General features: G+C 40.4%; 2 protein-coding genes across 2 annotated transcripts; one reads left to right on the plus strand and one right to left on the minus strand.

Annotated features, from left to right (window-relative positions):
• Positions 1-1,062: 1,062 nt before the first annotated feature.
• On the minus strand, positions 1,063-10,642 carry LOC143418952 (uncharacterized). The gene is made up of 4 exons (XM_076884682.1): positions 10,482-10,642; positions 9,063-9,167; positions 2,413-3,009; positions 1,063-2,061 (listed from the first exon to the last, which is right to left on the minus strand). The coding sequence occupies exons 2-4, from the start codon at positions 9,078-9,080 to the stop codon at positions 1,381-1,383; spliced, it is 1,296 nt and encodes a 431-aa protein (XP_076740797.1). The 5' UTR covers positions 9,081-9,167; positions 10,482-10,642; the 3' UTR covers positions 1,063-1,380.
• Positions 10,643-16,613: 5,971 nt separating this feature from the next.
• Positions 16,614-17,685, plus strand: LOC112432947 (transcription factor 7-like). Its single transcript, XM_076884684.1, has 3 exons — positions 16,614-16,860; positions 16,996-17,103; positions 17,241-17,685. Exons 1-3 carry the CDS (start codon positions 16,771-16,773, stop codon positions 17,373-17,375), a joined length of 333 nt encoding a protein of 110 aa, XP_076740799.1. The 5' UTR covers positions 16,614-16,770; the 3' UTR covers positions 17,376-17,685.
• The last annotated feature ends 3,891 nt before the right edge of the window (positions 17,686-21,576 follow it).

Here is a 21,576-nt window from a genome sequence, read left to right on the forward strand (position 1 = left end):
CAGAGATTTTCCATGTTTGAGGTGACCAAATACTTATTTTCCACCCTGATTTACGAATAAATTCTTTACAAATCCTACCATGTGGATTCATGGATTTTTTTTTCACATTCTGTCTCTCACAGTTGAAGTGTACCTCTGGTGCAAATTACTGACCTCTGTCATCATTTTAGGTGGGGGAACTTGCACAATCGGTGGCTGACTAAATACTTTTTTGCCCCACTGTATATAGGGCAAAATGTGGTTGAGCTTGTAACCGAATGTGTGCCTGCAAAAGTAACAGTGTTGTACAAGACGTGCTCGAGATGATCAGATAAGAGAAGAAGAGAGCGAGCAACAGGAAACAGCTGGAGGGAAGACGGTGAAAGCGGCTCTTTAAGTGTGTTAAAGGTTGTCAAAAATATCGCTTACACAAATAAATAAAATTGAAGATTAAATACATAAAGGATAGAACCCAGAACATGATAAGTTGAACCAACTTTGAATAATTAAGAGAACAATTGATGAATACATTAGATTACTGAGGCGTAGCAGGGGGAGGAGTTTTTTTTTATACTTTACAGCAGCGGTCCCCAACCTTTTTTGCGCCACGGAACAATATTTTCACGGACCGGCCTTTAAGGTGTTGCGGATAAATTCAACAAAATAAAACTAGTACCGATACCGAAAAAAAGAAGATTTATTCATAACACACGTGAAAAGACTGAGGAAAACCGAGTTAACGATAAAAACACTAACAAAATAACACTGAAAACCGATAAAAACCCTGAAAACCATACATTTCACACCTGAGCCTCAACTCTCGCGGCCCGGTACCAAACGACTCACGGACCGGTACCGGTCATGTTAAAAGAATGTTGGAAATTTGATCAGAATACGGTGAAAATGAGAGAAACAGACATTTTTCTCAGATCATTGTGTTAAATCGTCAAAATCCCCGTGTTCTCTTTAAGACTATCAGCTCTACTCTAAACAACCCTGAAAGCCTCTGCTGACACATGTCATCAGTTCCTTTCTTTCTTTGTAAACAAGGTCGAGTCTGTCAGGTCAGCAATAGAACTTCCTACAGATGACCCATCAGTGTTTATTCCATGACTGTAAACATGTTTCCATTCGTCACTTCAGTCTTTACTCTGAAATACAGGAAATGACATCATGGCTCAAAATCTTTGTCGTTCAAACAATTCTTTATTTAACATTTTTTTAACTTTATTTAACAAAATACATTCAATAAAAACTTCAACTGAAACTGATTTTTAATCCAACCACTGAAAAAAAAGGTAACGACTGAACACAAACACTACAGAAGAACAATTTATAAAGATTAACATTGAACTATAGGAACAGTTTGATTCATAGCCTCATTAGAACTTTAACTTAAACTTAAGGAGAGCCGACCTGAACTCTGTGGAGCCTGATCTCCAGGGTTTTAAGTTGGACTCTGAAACCAGAAGAGGATGTTTCTCTCTCTTCAGATTCGCTGTCGTCCTGTGATGGGAACGGTTTCAGCCCTGCGTGATCGCGCTGATGTTTGCACAGAGCAGATGATGAAGTGAATGTTTTGGCACAGTGGTAACAGTGAAACAGTTTATTAGTAACGTGGGATCGTTTGTGTGCAGAGTATGAACTGAGATTACTGAAGCTCTTGTCACACTGCTCACAGCTGTAGTTTCCTTCCATGTGTGTACGTTCATGCTCGTTACGATGACCTGACTGTGAGAAGCTTTTGTCACAGTGTCTGCACTTGTATGGTTTCGCTCCTGTGTGGACTCGTTTGTGTGTTTTAAGCTGACTTGCAGTGGTGAAGGATGACCCACACTGATCACAGAGGTGCTTTTTGACCCCACTGTGAAAGAGTTCATGTTGTTTTAACTCAGCTGATGTGGGGAAGCTTCTCCCACATTCTTTGCAGTATTTCAGTTTGTCTCCAGTGTGTTTACGTTGATGTATTTTTAGGCCGGCTTGCTGACTGAAAGTTTTTCCACAGATGTCACAACGAAAGTCTTTCCCACCACCACAGCGATGACAGGGTTGAGAAGTGGATCCATCTGTGTCGCTCTGCTTCTAAACAAAGACACAAAGACCGTGTAAGTCAGTCCTTCAACACTTTTATCCTGAAAGTCGCCTGAAATAAAGAGCATCTCTGCAGACGTCCAATTACATTTTACTGTTTCGATTAACACACTCAGTTTACTGGGCTACAATAACTACAATACTACCACCATAATACTACAGCAATACTTATTTAATATTACAGTAACATCTGACTTACACTTAAATGAAATGAAAACCTGAATAATGGCTCAGAGCTACTCTTCGGTGCAGTAGAAGTGCTAACATGCTAACACAATTTAATGAGCAGACTTGTTCCAAACAGTCAGACTGAACTTACAAGATAAAAATAAAAATACAAACCTCACAGTAACTGCACTTGTAGAGTCTCTTTCTGGTGTGGATCTGTTGGTGTTGTCTCAGGTACTGTGGAGTTTTAAAAGTCTTCTCACACAGGTCACATTGATAAGGTCTCTCCTCAGTGTGGGTAAACATGTGGCGTTGTAACTCTGTGTCTGTTGTAAAGTATTTGCCACACTGATCACACCAGTACACATCTTCTCCGGTGTGAATGCGTACGTGTATATTTCGGTACCCTAGCTGGCTGAACGTTTTTCCACAGATGTCACAGCTGTATGCCTTAATTCCAGAGTGGGTAACTAGATGTCTCTGTAAGTGGCTACTGTGAATAAAAGCTCTGCCACACTGATCACAGCTGTAAGCTTTAACTCCACTGTGGACGACTTGGTGTGTTTTCAGGGAATTCTTCCAGGAAAACGACTTTCCACACAAGTCACAGCTGAACGGTCTCTCTCCAGTGTGGATGAGCTGATGTTGTTTTAGTTTAAACTTCCAGGTAAAATCCTTCCCACACTCGTCACAGGTGTATTTTTTCTCTCTCTTTCTTCTGTGAGGTTTGTCGGCCTCCTGAGAGCGCTGACTTCTCGGTCCATGTTGGTCCTGCAGTGACAGAGATACAAACAGAGGCAGTGAGTGAAATGCAGTCATTAAACAAACTGAAGCTTCAAACTCCCTCCATTAACACTAGTTTTAAACCTGAAGGTGGAGTGTGGCACCAAACACCTTAAAGGTCTCTTATCCCCACCTACTGGTAGTAGTAACACATTACATCCAACCTGCTGTTAAAGATAATTAATCATTGTTCAAACACTCTAAAATCATGCCCATCCCTCCTGCCTGTGCACAAATATTAATGCTAACACACTCAGAATAGTAATAAATGTTTACCAGGTCTGTACTTTTTTATATTTCCTGTTTGTTTCCTATTATATATTTCTATAATTGTATAATTTATTCGATAATAATAAATCATATGTAACAGTTACTAGCTTGGTTCAGTGAAGGATGATGTCAGAGTCTGACTGTAACCTGACGTTTTTTTTTACTTTTACTCGCTACATTAAAAAAAAAAAAAAAATCTGTATTTTCTACTCCTTACATTTTCAACACAGGCTTGTTACTTTTGGTTTAAGTCATTTGAGGGGAGTTATTTCATCACTGCGGGCTTCAAAGATCAAATTGATTTGAGCCTAAACAGTAACACATGAAATCCAATCCTGCATCATACACCAGGCTGTGTGGTAAAGTCCTATAAATGGAGCATGTAACGATCACTGTAACACAAACCGTAAATTTTATCTGAGTTTAAAGGTTTAAATCACCATCAATTTCATCCTTCTATGATTCAGAGTTTGGCGACATCCTTATCATACAGAGTTCCGTTGGCTGAGTTGGGAAAAAGTTCTCAATAGAGTTTTTGAGCTCAGCAAGGAAATCTGTCAGTTCATGGTGTGAGATTATTATATTATCTTATGCCACGTTATACCCCTAATTAAAGATAGTGAAATTATTATGTAGTTTTAGTTTGCATTATTCTCCTGACTTTGAAGAAGGTGACAACTATTACAGTTATTAAACTGATCTGTATTACATTAGACTGCTGATTTATTGTGAATGAGTGATATTGTTTTATGATGCATTATACTGCTGAGGTATAAGAAATACTGTTTTCAGAGAGTCATGGCCTTATTTGTCTGATTAGAAGAGAACAGAGCATACCGGAGAGGTTTTCTGCCCCATCTCATCAGGAGGAGATAAAACAGGGAGCCAAGGCCGTCACTTAGGCGCCGTAAGAGAGAAAGAATGTGAATGTTTAGGTTTTATGACTAGGTGGAGGGGGGCTGAAGCTATAAGAATGTGAGAAACACTCAGACGCTTCGAGATCAGGCGGACACCCTCCCGCGCTCATCTCCCCTCCGGATGGTTTATGCTCAAAAGTGTTGAATTGTATGGAATAAAAGATTGTTGATTGAGCATTTATACACCGAGTATTGTCCTTCCTTCAGCCCAAAGATCAAAAGAATTGGGAGATTTAACAATGGACATGGCATGTATGATGCAGTGAAGGCATTTCAAGTGAAGCTGTCACAAATGCACCAGTGCAACCTGTCTCACTTTCCCTGTTGCCAAGTAATGTTGAACCAAGTCGGCGCACTTTGCTGATAAACTGAGCGCACTGAGTTCGCGGCGCTTTGGTGACTGTGAAGCACAAAAAGAGAATTTCAAGCTTCTTTTTTACGTGGAAACTGCACCTGTGCAGATTCAGATGGAGCTGCAGTGTAATGGTACACTCAAGGCAAAGTACGACACTGAATGGCCTGCACAGTTTATTAGTTCCATTCCTGCAGCAATGCCCCAGCTCCGTCTACATGCAGCTCCAACCTTGTGTATGTTTTCATTTATTTTTTCTGGGGTTTTTGCAGCATGTTCATATTTCTAACTTGCATAATTTTGACAGGATATATTTTTATGAAGATCAAAACATTTAAAGTTAAAGTTGATTTTTTAAGTTTATTTATTCTGGAATAAAATTCCTGTCTGTTTTTATTCATATTTCTGTTTAAAAAACATGGTTTTAGTGTGTTCAATAAATGTTTATCTTGTTTGGCCCGCGACCTAAAGTGTGCCTTGAGTTTTGCTCCCTGTGCAGTTGAGTTTGACACCCCTGGTGTAGAGGATGGAAATCAGCCAGGACAACTCATGAAACATCTGCAGACATCTGGTTGAATTCAGTTGTGTACATCCACAGAGAGCAGCAGGTCAGCTGATCACAGCCTGTACATTAAGAACATCGACTGGAGCTCTCAATAGAAATGATTGTGAGCTGTGACTCTTTTCCCCACACTGAGCCACTACAGCTGATTTTAGGGTTGAATCCTGCTGAATCCCACTTTAACCTCTTCCCTGCCCATTTTCCTCTTTAGAGGCAAAGTCACCCTCTACAATGTAGGCATTGTATTATTACATGAATATTACATTACATTAATATAGCACAAGGTTCAGTTAGTTTTGCATAAAATATATATCAGTACTTCATCTTTTACCCCTTTAAGACCTACCATAGAACCAAGAGCTTATGTTTATATTTTTACTAGAGATGGCACGATACCACTTTTTTATGTCCGATACCATAAATTTGGATATCTGCCGATACCGATATGAATCCGTATTTTTTAATCAACAGAACTGTTTTTTTTTTAATATCTTGCTGTTTTTGTATAAGTTCATACTCAAGTTAAAAAACAAAACACTAAAGCTATTCTGTTATACCTGTATGCAAAAAATACACAGCACCCAAATATTTCATAGTTCAGTAATAGTGATCAATCTAATACACTTAATCCTACTCCATCCTCCCTATTCTGGTATTTTAAGGAGTAAGTAACCTAAATAATAGGGCTCTAAAACTCCCAGCAAAAAAAAAAAATAGATAGGGAATCACCCACCCTCCACTTCATGATGCTTAATCAACATAATCAACTTTAATTTGATGCAGTGTGAAAAAAGATTCACAGAAATCAATTATTTTTCAAGAATAATTAAATAGATTCAACATCTTTCTTCAACAGAATTGCAGACTGCACAGATGGTACCTTCCCAAAGGAAAAAGTAGTAAAGCTTACTAGGGTATATTAGGCTTAGTTACTATATACAGTCATGGACTTCTATACATTTTACATCAGATTAAAACTTTGGGTGTAAGATTCAGATAATTATTTATTAAAATCTAGACATTTTAAATGAGAATAAGAAAGAAAAGGATGTCTTTGTGCCCCCTTTTCCCTGTTAATGCCCTATCGGCCACCCTGGCTAAACTTTGCTAGATCCGCCCCTGCACAGTTACCAGCCGTCAGCTAGAAAAGGATCCTGGTGTAGAAAGTAATATTAAATAAATTCTAACAACAGCTTATCAAGGTTAAACGTGCTGCTGTTGTTCAGCTGCTGGTTTCCTCTTTCTGGCGCGAAGTGGGCAATAAACAAACAAGAGAGACGGACTCGCGACAGAAAAGCCGATCAGCTGATCATGATTTCATGACTGAAGTAGCAGCAGGAGAGGGAGGGGGAGAGAAGAGGCAGTCGCTCCATATATGTTCCATCGCAGGAATGCTTTACAAACATTCAGAGACGAACTTACACACTTGCTTTACTTCTCTCTGGGATAACTTCCTCGGAGATGAAATGCCGGATTGGTAGCGAGGCTACAAATACACACAGCCGCTCTATCACGTGAGCACACTGCTCTGACGTGCTACGGTTATGAGCCGAGTTACGCCATGTCGCAAGTTTTGTGAGGTGCTTTTTTGAAATTTAATGGATCGGATTACATTTTTTATTTCTCTCCGATATCAGATCCAGTAATTTACGTCAGTATCGAACCGATACGATACGTGATATCGGATCGGTCCATCTCTAATTTTTACATGCCCTTAATGCAGGGCTCTAGAGTGCGACCAATTTGGTCGCAAATGCGACCAAATTTTTCAGTGGTGCGACTAAAAAATATATTTGCTTGCACCTGTGCGACCAAATGTTCGGGTAGCAAAAAAAAAAAAAAAAAAAAATCTGCAACCTTCCCTGTGGTCAACAACAGACACACATTATGCCCCTATCGTGGACTAAACCAATCAGAGATAGTAAGGGGCGGGACCTCTCTGATTGGCCGTGGTCCAGTTGAAAGTGCAGGTGGAAGTGGGAGGTGAGTAGCTTGAATAAAGCGATATCAATTCATTAAATCCTGAATCGACTTTTAAATATAACTGTGTTTTGCCAGAAACGCCAGATTCTCAGATTAAAGCTCACAAAACCATTTCAACAACAACCAAACAGCAAATGAGAGCAGGTACACGGACTCCACACAAAGACGTAAACACAGAGCCAACGCATCAGAATCAGCTTTGTCTTTCTCGGCTTTCTCAGCTTAGCGATCCTGATGCGTCCGGTCCACGCTGTGATTACGTCTTTTTGCGCTGATTCTGAGCTGCAGGTTTTGTCTCTCTCCAACCAAAATTCACCGAGCCAGCAGCAAAAGAAGCAGCAAACTGCGCTTCACATTTGATCAATGTCGTAATGAATTTTGCTGTTTTGCTTCCACGACTATTAAAATCACACTTCATGCACAGCTAGCTCTCTCTCTCTCTCTCTGTACTTCAAGAACAGTTTCCCGTCTCCAATCTCTGTTTTCTGTATTATTCATTCGCTTATTACCCACCAGTCTACCGCTGTTTACGGCGCTGTGGCTGCTGTCTTTTTCTATTCTTTTTTTCACTTAAATGACATCGGACAAGCAAGCCTATTTTTTCTGTTGTTCAATACTGAAGAAATTTAAACTTTATATGCAGAACATTGTAGAATATTTTGAAGGTTATCTGCTATAAAAAGCCAGACAAGGAAAATCTCCTTCATGTTTTTCTGTGTTTTATTCTCAGTTACTTTCACACAAAGGCATCTGCTGTGATGTTCACAATTCTGAAGAAGTCAGTACTGATAAATGATCAGAATTATAATATTTCTGACTGTCTGAGGCTAATTTGAATCGAATCGGGACTTTGAAAACCGGAATCGAATGGATTATAGAAATCAGTGATGATACCCAGCCCTAGTGAGCAGCCTAGGCACGACAGAAGTGGATGTAGCTGTAATAGGAAAAGAACTATTGCTAACTTTTCTGTTAAGTTAAGGCCTGATCCTTCTGAAATTCATAGCCAGTGCTCTGACACGGTGTCATCAATCTTTGAATGCTGAAAAAGCACAGTGTATCCAGAAAAACACATTATATTATATAAATTATTATAAAATTTGTGTGCGCCTAACTTTTGTGCTGGTACACCTAACTTTTTAAAGTTAGGCGTACCGGCAAAAAGTTAGTCTAGAGCCCTGCCTTAATGCCATTTTGGGGAGCATTTCAAGTTGCTATACATCAATATGACCATTATATCCCAAATGTTAATAATATCTATGCATTAAGTCCATAGTAACTACATAAAGTGCAAAAAAACTGCAATAAAATACAAAAAAATTTAAATTGTTTTTGTTTTGTTTTTTACACATATTTGTAGTTAGAAAATTGTATCCCTCAAAACTGTAAATTTAAAAAAGTTGCACATTGTTTCCAACCACAGGAAATTTGTTTTTGAGCATTTTTGAGGAAAAACAAAAATAAATATTATAATGCAAATTTGCAAACAAACAGCATGTGCATCAAAATAAACTATTACCAACAGTGCAGTTTGAGTTCTAAGCATCCCAGAAACAATACAGAAAAGAATAAAGTCAAACATGACTTTTAAAAACACCAGTATAGGTGTCGCTGAAGGCAGGTTTTGGCAGGTAAAGTTGGACATGTGATAGTTCGCGCTGGCATCTATTCCAACATAGGAAGTGCTATGAACAGCAAAGCGTGTTTCTGGTATATTATGTTTTTTTGCTGCAAGTGCTTTTTATGCAATTTCTGCAAATACATATGTGGAAGGAAACGTGACCTAGGGCAAGCTGATGGCATAAGATGTAAGTACAACTATTCCTAAATAAAATAATTGTGTTAGCTTAAGTGCAGTTCTACCGGGATTTTAAAATTGTTACGCAAAACGGAGCATTCCTGCTCCAATAGGCCTTAAAGGGTTAATGGAGTATTTCTTAACACTAGTATCTGTCACCTTCTTTGTCGAACTCATTGTTTTCTCTGCAGTGGCTGAGCTGAGTCCAAGTAGCGTAAATGTTCCCCTGCTGCTCCGTCAGACTCTTCTCCTCCTGCTGATCAGCTGGGACACAAAACAGAACTTTGTTAGGCTCCACACTGCACTGAAGAGTCAAAGTGTCTCATATGTTCATCTGAGAGCACAAACAACAAATTTTAGCTTCCCTGGGTGAGCAACTTGTTTAAAACATACACAAAAGGTTTGAGCACCGATACCAAATTCAGCAGTATGGCACACCAGTACCAGGAGAGCAATTCCTCTTTAAAAAAAGCCCTGGCAAAGAACAAAAACAGAACAATCGATGGACCTGCATAAACGAGTACAGTGTTTCCCAACCACTGTGCCGCGGCATATATACGTGTGCCGTGAGAACTGATCAGGTGTGCCGTGGAAGATTATCCTATCTGAGTGGGTGTAGAAATCTGAGCCATGATCTGAGTAACCCTCATCACTCAGTCACACTCCGATTCTCTACTTATATCAAGTCCATTGCACTACTTTCAAGCATTCTGCAACCTGTCCTCTAATTTATTCTTACTGTCTTACTATTTATATTGTTTTCCATGCACGGTTGGTGTGGAGCACCCACAATTTAGTTGAATATGTACAAAGACAATAAAAGACTATTCTATTCTATTTTAAAAACTCTGCAGTACTTTTAAAACACAGATCCCCTCTTGGGGTTCGAGGCTGTATTTGTTTTAAAAATGAATCTCTGGTATCTCTGGCCTATCATTATTATTTTGCTAACAGTTAATCAGGCTCATTTACTGAATACTGATCAGAATTTATCAAATTATCTTTGAAATGATTCTAACAACAGGCCTCTCAGAGTGAGGCCAGTTTTTACAATCACATGCCCTGTGGGCTGACACAACTTTGCTGATAAGACAAAGGCAGCTGTGTTTTAGTCTGGAATACATTTATTTTTTACCTTTCTTTTAAATTGATTTCATTATAGCACTTTTACCGCCAACATATTTGGATTTTTTGGCGCTGGAAGTGACCTTATATTGATGATGGCTGGCGTTAGCTAGCTAGCTTGGATAGCATGCTGCATTCAAAAACTATGCAGGTGCCACACAGTGACAGAGATGCTAACTAGCGCTTAGTAACAGACTAATAAAATAATAGAAACTCTGATTACACTTAGCTAATTTAAAAGCTTTCTTCTAATAATAACACTGTTTTCTTCTCTGTGTTTCATTAGCATTTGTTAATATTTTCTTGTAAATTAGTTTATAGCAGCTTGACTTGATGTAGAGGCTTTTTCTTTCAACTGGTTCACAAATAACTGACAACAGAGACCGAGGAGAGCAACAGAAAACTTCACTCAGGAGCTAAATTCAAGATTGACTGAACTCAGATCAAAGTTACCTTAGTGCTTCACTTTAGATGAGGAAGAAAAATAAACTAAAACACAAACGCAATGAAGCGGGAACTTCGCGGCTTCTTCTTCTTTGGGGTTTTTCTTTGGCGGTTAGAGCTTTAAGGTGCATTACCGCCACCTGCTGGACTAGATGGTTCTTAAACTAAAACTAGACATTTAAAAGTATTTTAATAAACAATAAAAACAAAGACAAAATGTTTCAGTGTGTTATATTCATGAACATAAACATCAGATGGCTTCAGCTTACGCTTACCCCCATTTATTTAAGAGAATTTGCTCTCTGCAGGCGAGGATTTTTTGTTTAGAGGATCTTTGTAAGCCTGTATTTACTTTAAAAGAAGGGAAGCACTTCTTCATTCTACAGAAAAGGTGACACATTACAGATGAGTTCATAAAAAGTGTCTCTGTCACTCTTTCAAGGCTCTGTCACTTTTTCTTTTTGACTGGAACAGCATGGTAAAGTAGGCCTAGGCTGCCATCTTGTGGCAGTGTGTTGTTACTACAACATATGAAATTGTGTTTCTATTGGAAATATAATTCAGCACCACTGAGCCGCTCTCTCAGTTACAAACTGAACCTGTTTTTTTAGACATATAAATCACTAAGTACAGTGAAGCTTTTGGTTTTGTAAAAGTGTTTCTTATTCTAAATGCATGTTGATTTTTATCAGGGTGAAGAGCAGTTAGCAGTGCATTCATGGACATCTTTAAACTATTAATTGAAGAATCTTTGGTCATGATGGCATGAACTAGAAGCGTGAGCTCCAGGTGAGACTGCACAGAACAACAAGTGTCCTTAAACTGCATCAACTGATGACTTCTCACAATTTTATTCCACTGTGTGTTTTTATCATTGAACGTTTCTGTCTTCAGGTTTCTCTCAGACCAAGATTGAATGTGATGACAAGGGTGATGGATGGTGTGACATGTGCTGCTGGCCCACAGAACCAGGTGAGTATGCTGTCCATGTGCTCTGCAACAATGAGGACATCCAACACTCTCAGTTAAGATTAGTTTTCATGATTGTTGCCTCAAGGCCTGAGATCATGGTGGTGGGCTTGTGATGGACACACATGGCTGAAACCTCTCCTGTAGAGGCTAAGCCCAGGCTTGAAACCACTGGGGTGTTCGTTGGCAGGGGTGACGCAATGTCACTGGTATGCATGAATTTATTAAACTTGATACAGTCCAATAACTCCAGCCTTACTCATCTTGTCCTTCAGATTCTTTATTTCTAGGATTTAACAGCAGCGCAGCGGTCACAAACTGTTTGCTTCCTCCCGATCAACAACACAGCTGCCGCTAATTACGTGTGTCTACCTTAAATATCTTCACAAACTCAAAATGTGACCTCTAGCACCAAACGCTTGCTGCAGTTCTTGGTGTCAGAGGTGACACACAAGGTATAGCACAGATGTCGTTATACTGCTCCAGCTGTGTATTGCTAGCTGTGGGGAGGCTTTTTATCTTGTTTACAGCATCTCTCCTGAGCAGGAAGCTCTGCCAGCCCAGCTCGGCTCTGAGCCAGACGTTATAGTATGAGTGGACCAAGATGATGGTGCTTCCCATCATACTCCACTCGCCAAATACACTCTCTGATGCACCACAGCACACCGCAACCTGGTGAGGTAACAAATCACTGACAGTGAGGCAGAGACAGTGCTGATGCATTACATGACAGTGTTGGTTTACAGTCAGAACTTAGCAAAGAGTTGCTGTACGTGTGTGTGACACATACCAGAAACTCCAGCAATCTGTAGGTCCCATTTACACAATATATGACTTCATCCATGTTCTCCACTGGAGCTTTATGAAACTCCTCCACCATGAAGAGAACAACAGGTCAACAGAGTGCCAAGCACCTGGCGGTAGAGTGTTTCAGAGTTATTATGGAATTAAAAAACAAGCAAATATACATGTTTAATTATTATTGGCCTGAACTGTTTGGGTAGAGCAAGTTTAAACTATTTAATTTAATGTTTTTGCACACTGCGATGCGGTTGTGTGTTACCTGGAGAGAGGTGAGGATTGAGGAGGAGATGATGATGAGAAGCCAGAAGTCCGTGTGGAAGAACTGGCAGATCATAAAAGCCATGTACGCTGGAAAGATCAGCAGGAAGGGACAGAGAGAAACTGCACGGAAGTGCTTCCACAAACTCCTACGGGACGGGCAGCAAAACCAGCGTATGAGAAAGCAGTCAGGTTGATAACAGGCTTTGCAAACACACATTCAGTCAGATTACATTTATTGATGTCAAAAAGACAAACTGCCTGTTTAAGAATGAAGAAAGAAGGACAGTACACCGTAGTATTACTTAACTTATGATGTTAGCATGAGTTGTACTGATGACCATAGATAATGAATTCTGTGATAATTAACTAACTGCCCATAGTTATTAATAGTTGTTTATGATCAGTAAAAAATAAAACAAACAGTGGGACACAGAGTTTTCTTAAAAATAAACACATGAAAAAAGTCTTTGGTATATTATCTTAATTGCCTCTACATGCTCCCAGGGCTAGGACTCAGCTATCTCCAGCATGGACTGCAGGATGGAAGCAACAACAATAAAGAGGATGATAGAGAGGAGGAAGGCTCTGTGGATGACCTGCAGCTCAATGAGGCCAGTTTGGACAGCAAGGATTAGCAAGGTGATCCCTTCAGTCATCCCCCTGCACAGAGAGGAAACAAATTAGAGCAACACACCACAATTATATGCCTTGGCTTTGCACTCAAGTTGGAGATCATATACACGTTTATCCAGACTTGACCTTTGGGTATACAATGTCAATTATTTTATCCTATTAGACAGTTGTGTGAAATGCAGACATCCTTAAAGAACAGTGTAGTAGCGGCCGGTAATAAACCAGTCCTCATAAAGGAACAGTGCTCTTTAATGAATTCAGCACAGACTTTACATCGTAGAGGTAACAGGGAGACACAACAAGTTATCAGTTAGCCATCTAACTATACTCTAACTCTAAAACTTTTCCAACTCCACTTTACTCTTATTTCACGACACCACCCTCTAGTGGTGCAATATGGTACGATCATTACAGGACAACATCTCCTCTCTCTTTATGAAAAGAGTTCACCAAATAGCGTAGTACAGAAATAAAGTAATTCACTGTTTAGCAAGTCACACATACACTTGTGAACTTAAATGTCGCAATAGTTATACCATCAGAATACTACAACTAGCAAAGTTTAATAAGCCTGAAACTATATTGCACTCCTACGTAAAATGAAAAGAAATTATTATTCCAGTTTTTCCATGACAATTTTTTCTTAGTGCATTGGTGGCAGAAAATCAGTTCTTTTTAAACTCAAGATAGAACAAGTAATAACATTTCTCTAATGTTCTTTTTCAAGCAACCTATTATGCTACAATATAGTCTTTGTGCCAGCGAGGCTTGTACTTGACGCGTGGCAGTCTTCTGGCAGTAGGTGAGCCAGTCTGAGTGTGGTGCAGCCTAGCAGCTCAGTAGGTAGAGTGGTGGCCCCATGATCGGAAGGTCGGGGGTTCGACTCCACTGAACGGCTACCCTGAGGTACCCCTGAGCAAGGTACCGTCCCTACACACTGCTCCCCAGGCGCTGCACTGGTGGCTGCCCACTGCTTCACTGGGTGAATGGGTTAAATGCAGAGGAATTATTTCCCTATGGGGACTAACAAGCTCACTTTACACTTTACTTACTTTTACACAGTGTCAGCGTTCTTTTCAGTCACTGGGCGACAGCGTGCTAGATGAGTGGCATTCCAACTCTTTCCATCACTCAGCAAGAAGGCATTCAAGCCTTTGGCTTTTGTTACTGTTACAGGAGGGGTAAATCTGGGATGTCCTTTGGGAACATGGTGGGGTTTCCTTATCCTCACACTCTCTCCTGGTAGAAAAGAAGGTTTCCGTGCGTGACGCCTACCATCAGTGTAACGTTGCATTTTCAACTGATATTTCTGAACTGAGTGACGTGCAACGTATCCAGTGGAGACACAGCAGGAGGCAAAGGGAGTACATCCAGTATAGTACGCATCTTCCTGCCACACAGGAGTTCTTAGGGAGAGGGAAGTAGAGGGAAGTAGTTGCATGCGGTGTTGCACAGTAAACTTGAAGCCAATCCAGCACAGTCGCCTTCCATGGTTTCGACTGCTGGATTGATGTCTGGATACAGGTGCGGAGGGCACGATGAAACCGTTCGATTGCTCCGTTTGCAGCTGGGTAGTAGACAGATGTTCTGCTGTGGGAGATGCCTCTATTCTGGAGGAATGAGGTGAACATTACAGAGGTGAACTGTGCACCATTGTCAGTTATGATAAGACAATGTTGGATAACACCTCCCACCCACTCCATGACATGTTGGTCAGTCACAGGAGCTCGTTCAGTGAGAGACTGAGATTACCGAAAAGCACCACTGAACGACACAGGAAATCATTCCTGCCTGTGGCCATCTCCCTGTACAACGCATCCACTTAACACACTGTTTGCTGCTACAACTACACATGTTTCTTTTCCAAATATTTATTTATAAGTGACGTATGTATGTATGTATATATATGTATATATTGTACTATTCTTAGTTAGCGTATTGTCTGTCTTGTCTTAATGTTGGTTTAAAATGGAGCACTGTAACAAAAAATAATTTCCCCCAGGGATCAATAAAGTATTCTGATTCTGATTCTGATTCTGATGTTCTCTGGGTTGCCATGACGACTAAAGACAGATGAGAGGAACTGAATGACATCATCAGTAGTAGCATAAGGTGAAAAGGCAAGCTCAGGCCATTTGGAGTAGTAGTCAGTCAATGTTATGACGTATCTACAAGCAGGTATTGCAGTATCAAAAGGCCCAACAATGTCAAGACCAAGTTTTTTCCACGGTCCATCAGGCAGTGGGACGGGTTGGAGAGGAGCAGGATTAGTATGTGCAGTTTTGTCATTGGACTGGCAAAGGAGGCATGAGGTTATGGCAGACTGAACTTGTGAGTCCATTTTTGGCCACCAGTAGAGATCTCTTAATCTTTGTTTTGTGCGCACAATGGTGACTTTCATGTGCCAGTGCAATCAGTTTAGGTCTCACTGAAAGTGGTGCAATGAGCCTTGAGCCTCTGAGAACATAATCACTTAGGGTTGAGAGTTCATTACGGATTTTGTAGTAAGGTGCAAGCGTGACATCAAGTGCTTTGATTGAGGCAGGCCAGCCACTTTGTATTTGTGAACGCAAAGCAACCAGTTCAGGGCAAGTTGAACAGGCAGAGTCAAAGCCCGCAACTGGAAGTGAGGACATGGCAGCAGAAACTTGGGCTACCATTTCATGATCTGAATCTGATGTGGAATGGGAAGAAACGGGCAGGGGCAGGCGAGAGAGACAGTCAGCTGTATAGTTCTGAGAACCTGGGCGGCAAATAACATCATAGTCAAAACACAGGAGGCGGGCAGACCAGCGGGCGATGCGCATGCCAACCCTATTAAACCCTTTGGTGCTCAGCAGCGTTGTCAGAGCTTGGTGGTCTGTCCGCAGAGTGAAACGTCGGCCCCACAAATACGTTCTCCATTTCTCTGCAGCCCACACACAAGCATAAGCTTCTTTTTCAACAGTTGAGTACTTTTGATCTGTTGCAGACAGTGTGCGGTAAGCAAACGCCACAGGTTTTTCTGTGCCATCAGGTTGCACTTGAGCAAATACAGCACCAAGCCCATAGTCACTTGCATCAGTAGAGATCACAACACGCAAGGCAGGGTCAAACAGTGCCAGTGCAGGACTATTCACCAGGAGTTTTTTTACTTCTTCAAAGCTCGCTTGTGCACCTGAAGTCCATGTGAAAGTGTTCTTGTCGTTAGCACAGCCACACATAGGGGCTACAACAGTTGCAAAGTTTGGCAAAACTTGGAGTACCATGACACCAAGCCCAGGAAGGATCTCAAACTGAGGGAACTGAGGAGGATTAAAGGGGCAGCACAGCAGCGTTTTGGAAAATAGTGTAAAGGCTTTTCAGGAAGCTTTTAGGACGCTGTGAAAATACTGAATTTGAATAGTGGAGGCTAGAAGTAGTGAATGTATCCTTCCTCTCTATCATTAGATGGAGAGAGTGTACAAAGGCCGGCATAGTGTGGTACCAGAGCAGGGCTGTGTGTAAAGCACAGCCAGGCAGCTGAACACTGTATTGTTCTCTATTTTGTCCTCTTTGAGCGGGAGACGAGCCACCACAGCTGGCAACACCTGTCAGTGAACACATTCAGGATGAAGATGGGCCACACGTCACGAAGCTGCCAAATGCCTTCATGCTCTATCTCAAAGAGCAGAGGCCAAAGGTCATTGCTGAACTCAACATCCCTGGAAGTGCAGCCGGAAATGCAGTGGTGGGACAGAGAGTAAGTGTGTAACTCTGCATACATTTATGCATCTGTTAATGTTGTCTGCTCATGTTTTTGCATGTGTCCCAGCTGTCCTGTAGTTATGTGTAGTAGCAGTGCTCACAGTGTGTTCTTATGATCTTCTGTCCACAGTGGAAGTCGCTTTCAAACGACCAGAAAGCCAGATATTTCAAGCAGGCTGAAACAGAAAGACAGAATCATGCCAAAGAGCATCCAGCCTGGTCGACCAAAGAAAACTATGTATGTCCAAAGTGCCAACATGCAGTTCCTACATGTGTGCATCACTGCACTGAATGATGAAACAGTCACTGCACAGAGTTTGTATCAGCTAATGAAAACTCTGTGTTTGTTTTCCTCATTGGACTCCCCTGTTGCAGCCCTTCAGTTCCAGACAGAGGAAGCCTTTGTCGCAGACAGTGAGGAAGAACTGCTGTCAGTGCTGGAAGAGCTCGACCCCCTCCCCATCACTGCGCAGTCTCAGCAGCCCTCACCCACCCCTGCCTCTCCTGTAGATGCCTCTCAAACTGCATCAGTTCAACCCCGAGTTGAATTATTTCAAGACCGAGATGAGCCCATCTGTTTTGCTGAAATCCAAGAAGACATGTGGTCAGTGCTTGACTACCTCCCCGTCTCTCAGCAGTCTAATGTGCTCTCCTCTCCTCATTCACACAACTACTCGACTCCTAAACAAAATCTCATCTGTCCTGCTGATTCCCCTCCATCCAAACTGGCGTCCTCCCCTGTTGCATTCACTGAATTGCCGTCAACAACCCCCATCTTTTGCCAACTAATGAAAAACAATAATTTCATTATAGACGATTGGACCGATTTCAATTGAATTAAACTGTTACTCCTGTTATTTCAACATCTGTCTTTGTAAATAAATGAAAAAACAAACAAAAGATGCTTCTGTCATAAGTTACAGCAGGATGAAACAACCTTCATGTAGTTCTTGTTTTTAACACTGCAAACCTTCTTTAGTTCTTTTGTTTCCTTTCATATTCAGCACACATCTGTCAGTGTCCACTAACTGTCAGGGAAAAGCCAGATAAAAACACTGTGGGGTCTTTTGGGACACGTGCTCGTTGGGTTTACTCATAGATATCAGAAATGATCTGTTCTGTATTCAAAGGATACACGAAGGACGTTTGTATTAAATGCAATATAGCGACTGATCATATGCTGCTTTCTTTGGGGGCTTTTCACCACCATGTTACACAAATCCAGTTTCTAACTGAAAAGAAAATCCTTCACCATTTTCTAATCAAATTCCCTGGTTTCCCATGTCAGAGATGTCATGGCTGAAAGGATCATCGCATATTGAGCTCAAAGCTAAACTCTTGTGTAGGGCCTCTTTCCATGTTGCACCATTCATTTTAAAAAGTCCTGGTAACAAGAGACAGAGGTGACTTGATGTATTACAGTTACTTCCCAATTTACAGAAATGATGTGACTTCTGACATTTTCCTAGCAGGAAATGTGCTACTGTGGGACACTGAAAGAATAAACAGCAAGGCACGTTTTGTTTTAATAACTTTTCTTTACTTCATTTGTATGAACTAGGTTTACCTTACAAAATCTTATACTGTATATAATGTTTTATGTTTAATTCATGTCAATGTCAGCTCGTGTTTACTCGGGTGAGCAGTACCGGCCCACAAAGAGAATGCTCTTGGTGGGTTTATGTCGGATGAAGAAGATGAAGGGATGGTCGGCAACAAACTCAGCGGGAATCGTTATAGAGCGGACTTCCATGTCAACCCCAGTGGCAGCAGCAGCCTCAGCTCCTTCTTCATTTACATCCACGAAAGCCTTGTGGACAACTTTGGACACTATCAGGTCATTTGCTGGAGACATTCCTAGTAGATGAAGAGCCCAGAAATCAGTTGTGTTTTATTCTTTAACAGATGATGTTTTGCAGTTTTTGTGCTCTCAATATAACTGTATAATTGATTCAGTGTGTCTCATTGGTGCAATATTTCTCACCAGAGAAGTCTCTCTTGTAGATGTCAAAAGCGTTCTCCATTCCCATGTTGGTCAGGATTTTCTCCAAGTCATACTTCTCCTCCATCTTAAATCGAGGGAGCTTGACATCAACCTCGTTGGGGCTCATCATGTCTGGGCGAGTCCAGTCCACAAAGTTCTGATAGGTCAGCTCCTTCTCCAGCTGTGTGGATACAGTGTCACTAGCTTGTCTGATTGAAACTGGACATTAAAGTACTGGTAAGTGCATCTTACCTTTTCCAAGCCTGTGGTATCATCTTCTATGTCATTAGGCAGGAATATGAGCATGCTGAGGTCATTTCCTTTATACGGCATCTCAAGAATCTGTCCAGAAACATTGTTTTTATTTATTACTCCATCAAAGATGATCTGACTTCCTAATCTAGAAATTTAGGCTGATATTTGTAAAAGACAAGTTTTAGATCATGCTGGTGAAATCCTGTAATAAGCTGAAAGTGATGGATGTTACCTTGCAGTTGGCCTCAGGAATGGTCGCAAAAGGAAATTTACTTTTCTGCTGCATCATCTTCACCGGCTTAGTGTCGTTCTGAAAAATAGGGGAGACAAGAGAAATGTTTTTTGTGTTTAGTCTCAAAATGATCTCAAAAAGTTCTGTCATGGTTTTATTCCAGCCATTGAGTGGATTTGGATGTAGAGCACACGTCACAACACAACTTGTTCTTGTTAGCCGAAGTTTGTGATGTGCTGTTGTTTGAGATTTATTTGAGAACTTATTGGATATTACATGAATAATAAACTGCATTGCATAACTGCATAAAGTTGGAAAGTGATCGTCCTAAAAGCACGATTTTATCCCCTCAGAGCTCCAGGCTTTATGTTCTCATTCAGCAAAGTCCACAGCTCGTTTGTAGTATGACAGATCAAAGTATAACTGCACCATCCTATGCTGCCTTTCTGCACTGTTACCTTGTTCAGTCGAAAATGCACATCAGCAGTCTTCTCCTCCTTAAACTGCGTGTTCCAGCTGCCCTTGAAGTAAATGGCATTCACGAGAACCAGCTTCGTCAGGCTACCCACTGCATCCTGGCTTAGCAAGTCCTTGATTTTATCTGGTAAAAAGGATTTATGAAAACTATTAACTATTACCAAAGATGCACTAGTTACTGTACAACATCTTCAGCTATAAAATCAGAAAACAGGGCAACAGCAAGATGGTTTTTATTTTAAAAAAAGGGGAAAAAGCTTTATGATCAGTATAACAGGGAACAAAAAACAAAAATTCAAGCGTAGGCTTGAAGCCACTGAGGTGGTTGTTAGCGGGGGTGACGCGATGCTTCTGGTATGCATGAATTAATTAAACAGTCCAATAACTCCAGCAGTACTTATCTTGTCCTTTTTGGTCTTTGTTCCAAACATTTTAAGATAAAAGCGCAGCGATCACAAACGTTTTGCCTTCTTATGATTAACAACACACCTGACGCTGATTACGTGCGTCCACCTTAAATACCTTACATAAACCTACCATACAGGAACTTAAAAAGGTGGAATCCTCAGTGGTGCTTGGTGCCACACCCTCAGGGACTTTAATGTTATATAAAAACACTGACAGCTCAATATCTGCCTCAGTCACTCTCCCTGATCCAGCTGAGTCACCAATAGGAAAAATCTGCTTTTCACAGGAACTTGGTAACAGCAATAAGAGAATACGTAGTTATTCCAAGAAGATATCGTCTCTCTCCCATATATAACATCTTATTGGAACCGATATGTTCCAGATATCAAGTGGAAGACAGTCTGGATGGTCCCCCATAAATATTTGATTGTAAATAAGGTGAAAGAAGTCTCATTTAAAATTCTACATAAATGTTATCCAGCCAGTCACTACATGGTCAAATGTAAAAGGGACATAAATACTAATTGTACTTTCTGTGGGGATCATCCAGAAACTGTGACGCATCTTTTTTGGTACTGTTCTTTTACACAGAGATTCTGGAAGGAATTTAGCAGGTTTGTTATTGTCCATATTTTAAGGGAGTTTTCTTTACGATGGGAAAATGTTTTATTCTGTTTGTTTAAGTTCCCCAAGAAGTATGAGAAATGTTTTTTATGATGAATTTGTTCATACTTTTAGCTACATTTTTTATCCATAAATGTAAGTTTACTAACAAAACACCATATTTCTGTCATTATTTTAAGGATGTGGAAATGTACATACAATCAATATCAGACTCCACCAACACAAAGGCTCTCAAAACAATACATGTATGTGTATTCTTATAATTGTTACCTTTTTCTTTTACTCTTGGCTTTTTGTGTTCATGTTCTGTTGTTTTGTATACTTCATCTGTTCGTATGTTGTATACTCATTGTTTGTTAAATAAAGTTTAAAAAAAAAAGAAAAAACTTAAAAAGGTTACCTCTAGCGGCAACATGAGGTATCAACCCAAAAATGGCTCCTACAAAAATAATGGGATTAAGATTGTCTCATTTCCAGCAGGTGGCACCACAGTCCTATAACCCTCATAGAAAGTCCTTGTATCCTATTATTATAGATGGTAGATTTATAAATGGCCTGTATTTGTATCGCGCTTTTATAAAAACAATGAATGAATTTCCTGCTGCACTTAAGATAATATAAAGATATAGAATCAATAGCAGCCAATCCTAAATGGGCCTGAAAAATAAAAATATGTTAAAGACACAAGTGATCAAAGTAGAAGTACCCATCACATAATATAATAAGAATAG

This window comes from Maylandia zebra, linkage group LG6 (genome assembly GCF_041146795.1).
Source record: "Maylandia zebra isolate NMK-2024a linkage group LG6, Mzebra_GT3a, whole genome shotgun sequence".
Classification (NCBI taxonomy): domain Eukaryota; kingdom Metazoa; phylum Chordata; class Actinopteri; order Cichliformes; family Cichlidae; genus Maylandia; species Maylandia zebra.

Coding starts and splice junctions, on each gene's coding strand:
- LOC112432947 (XM_076884684.1), top strand. CDS start 16,771: ATGCTCTATCTCAAAGAGCAGAGGCCAAAGGTCATTGCTGAACTCAAC. Junction 16,861..16,995: donor ATGCAGTGGTGGGACAGAGA/GTAAGTGTGTAA, acceptor TTCTGTCCACAG/TGGAAGTCGCTTTCAAACGA. Junction 17,104..17,240: donor GGTCGACCAAAGAAAACTAT/GTATGTCCAAAG, acceptor CCCCTGTTGCAG/CCCTTCAGTTCCAGACAGAG.
- LOC143418952 (XM_076884682.1), bottom strand. Junction 2,062..2,412: donor ACAAGTGCAGTTACTGTGAG/GTTTGTATTTTT, acceptor GTCTTTGTTTAG/AAGCAGAGCGACACAGATGG.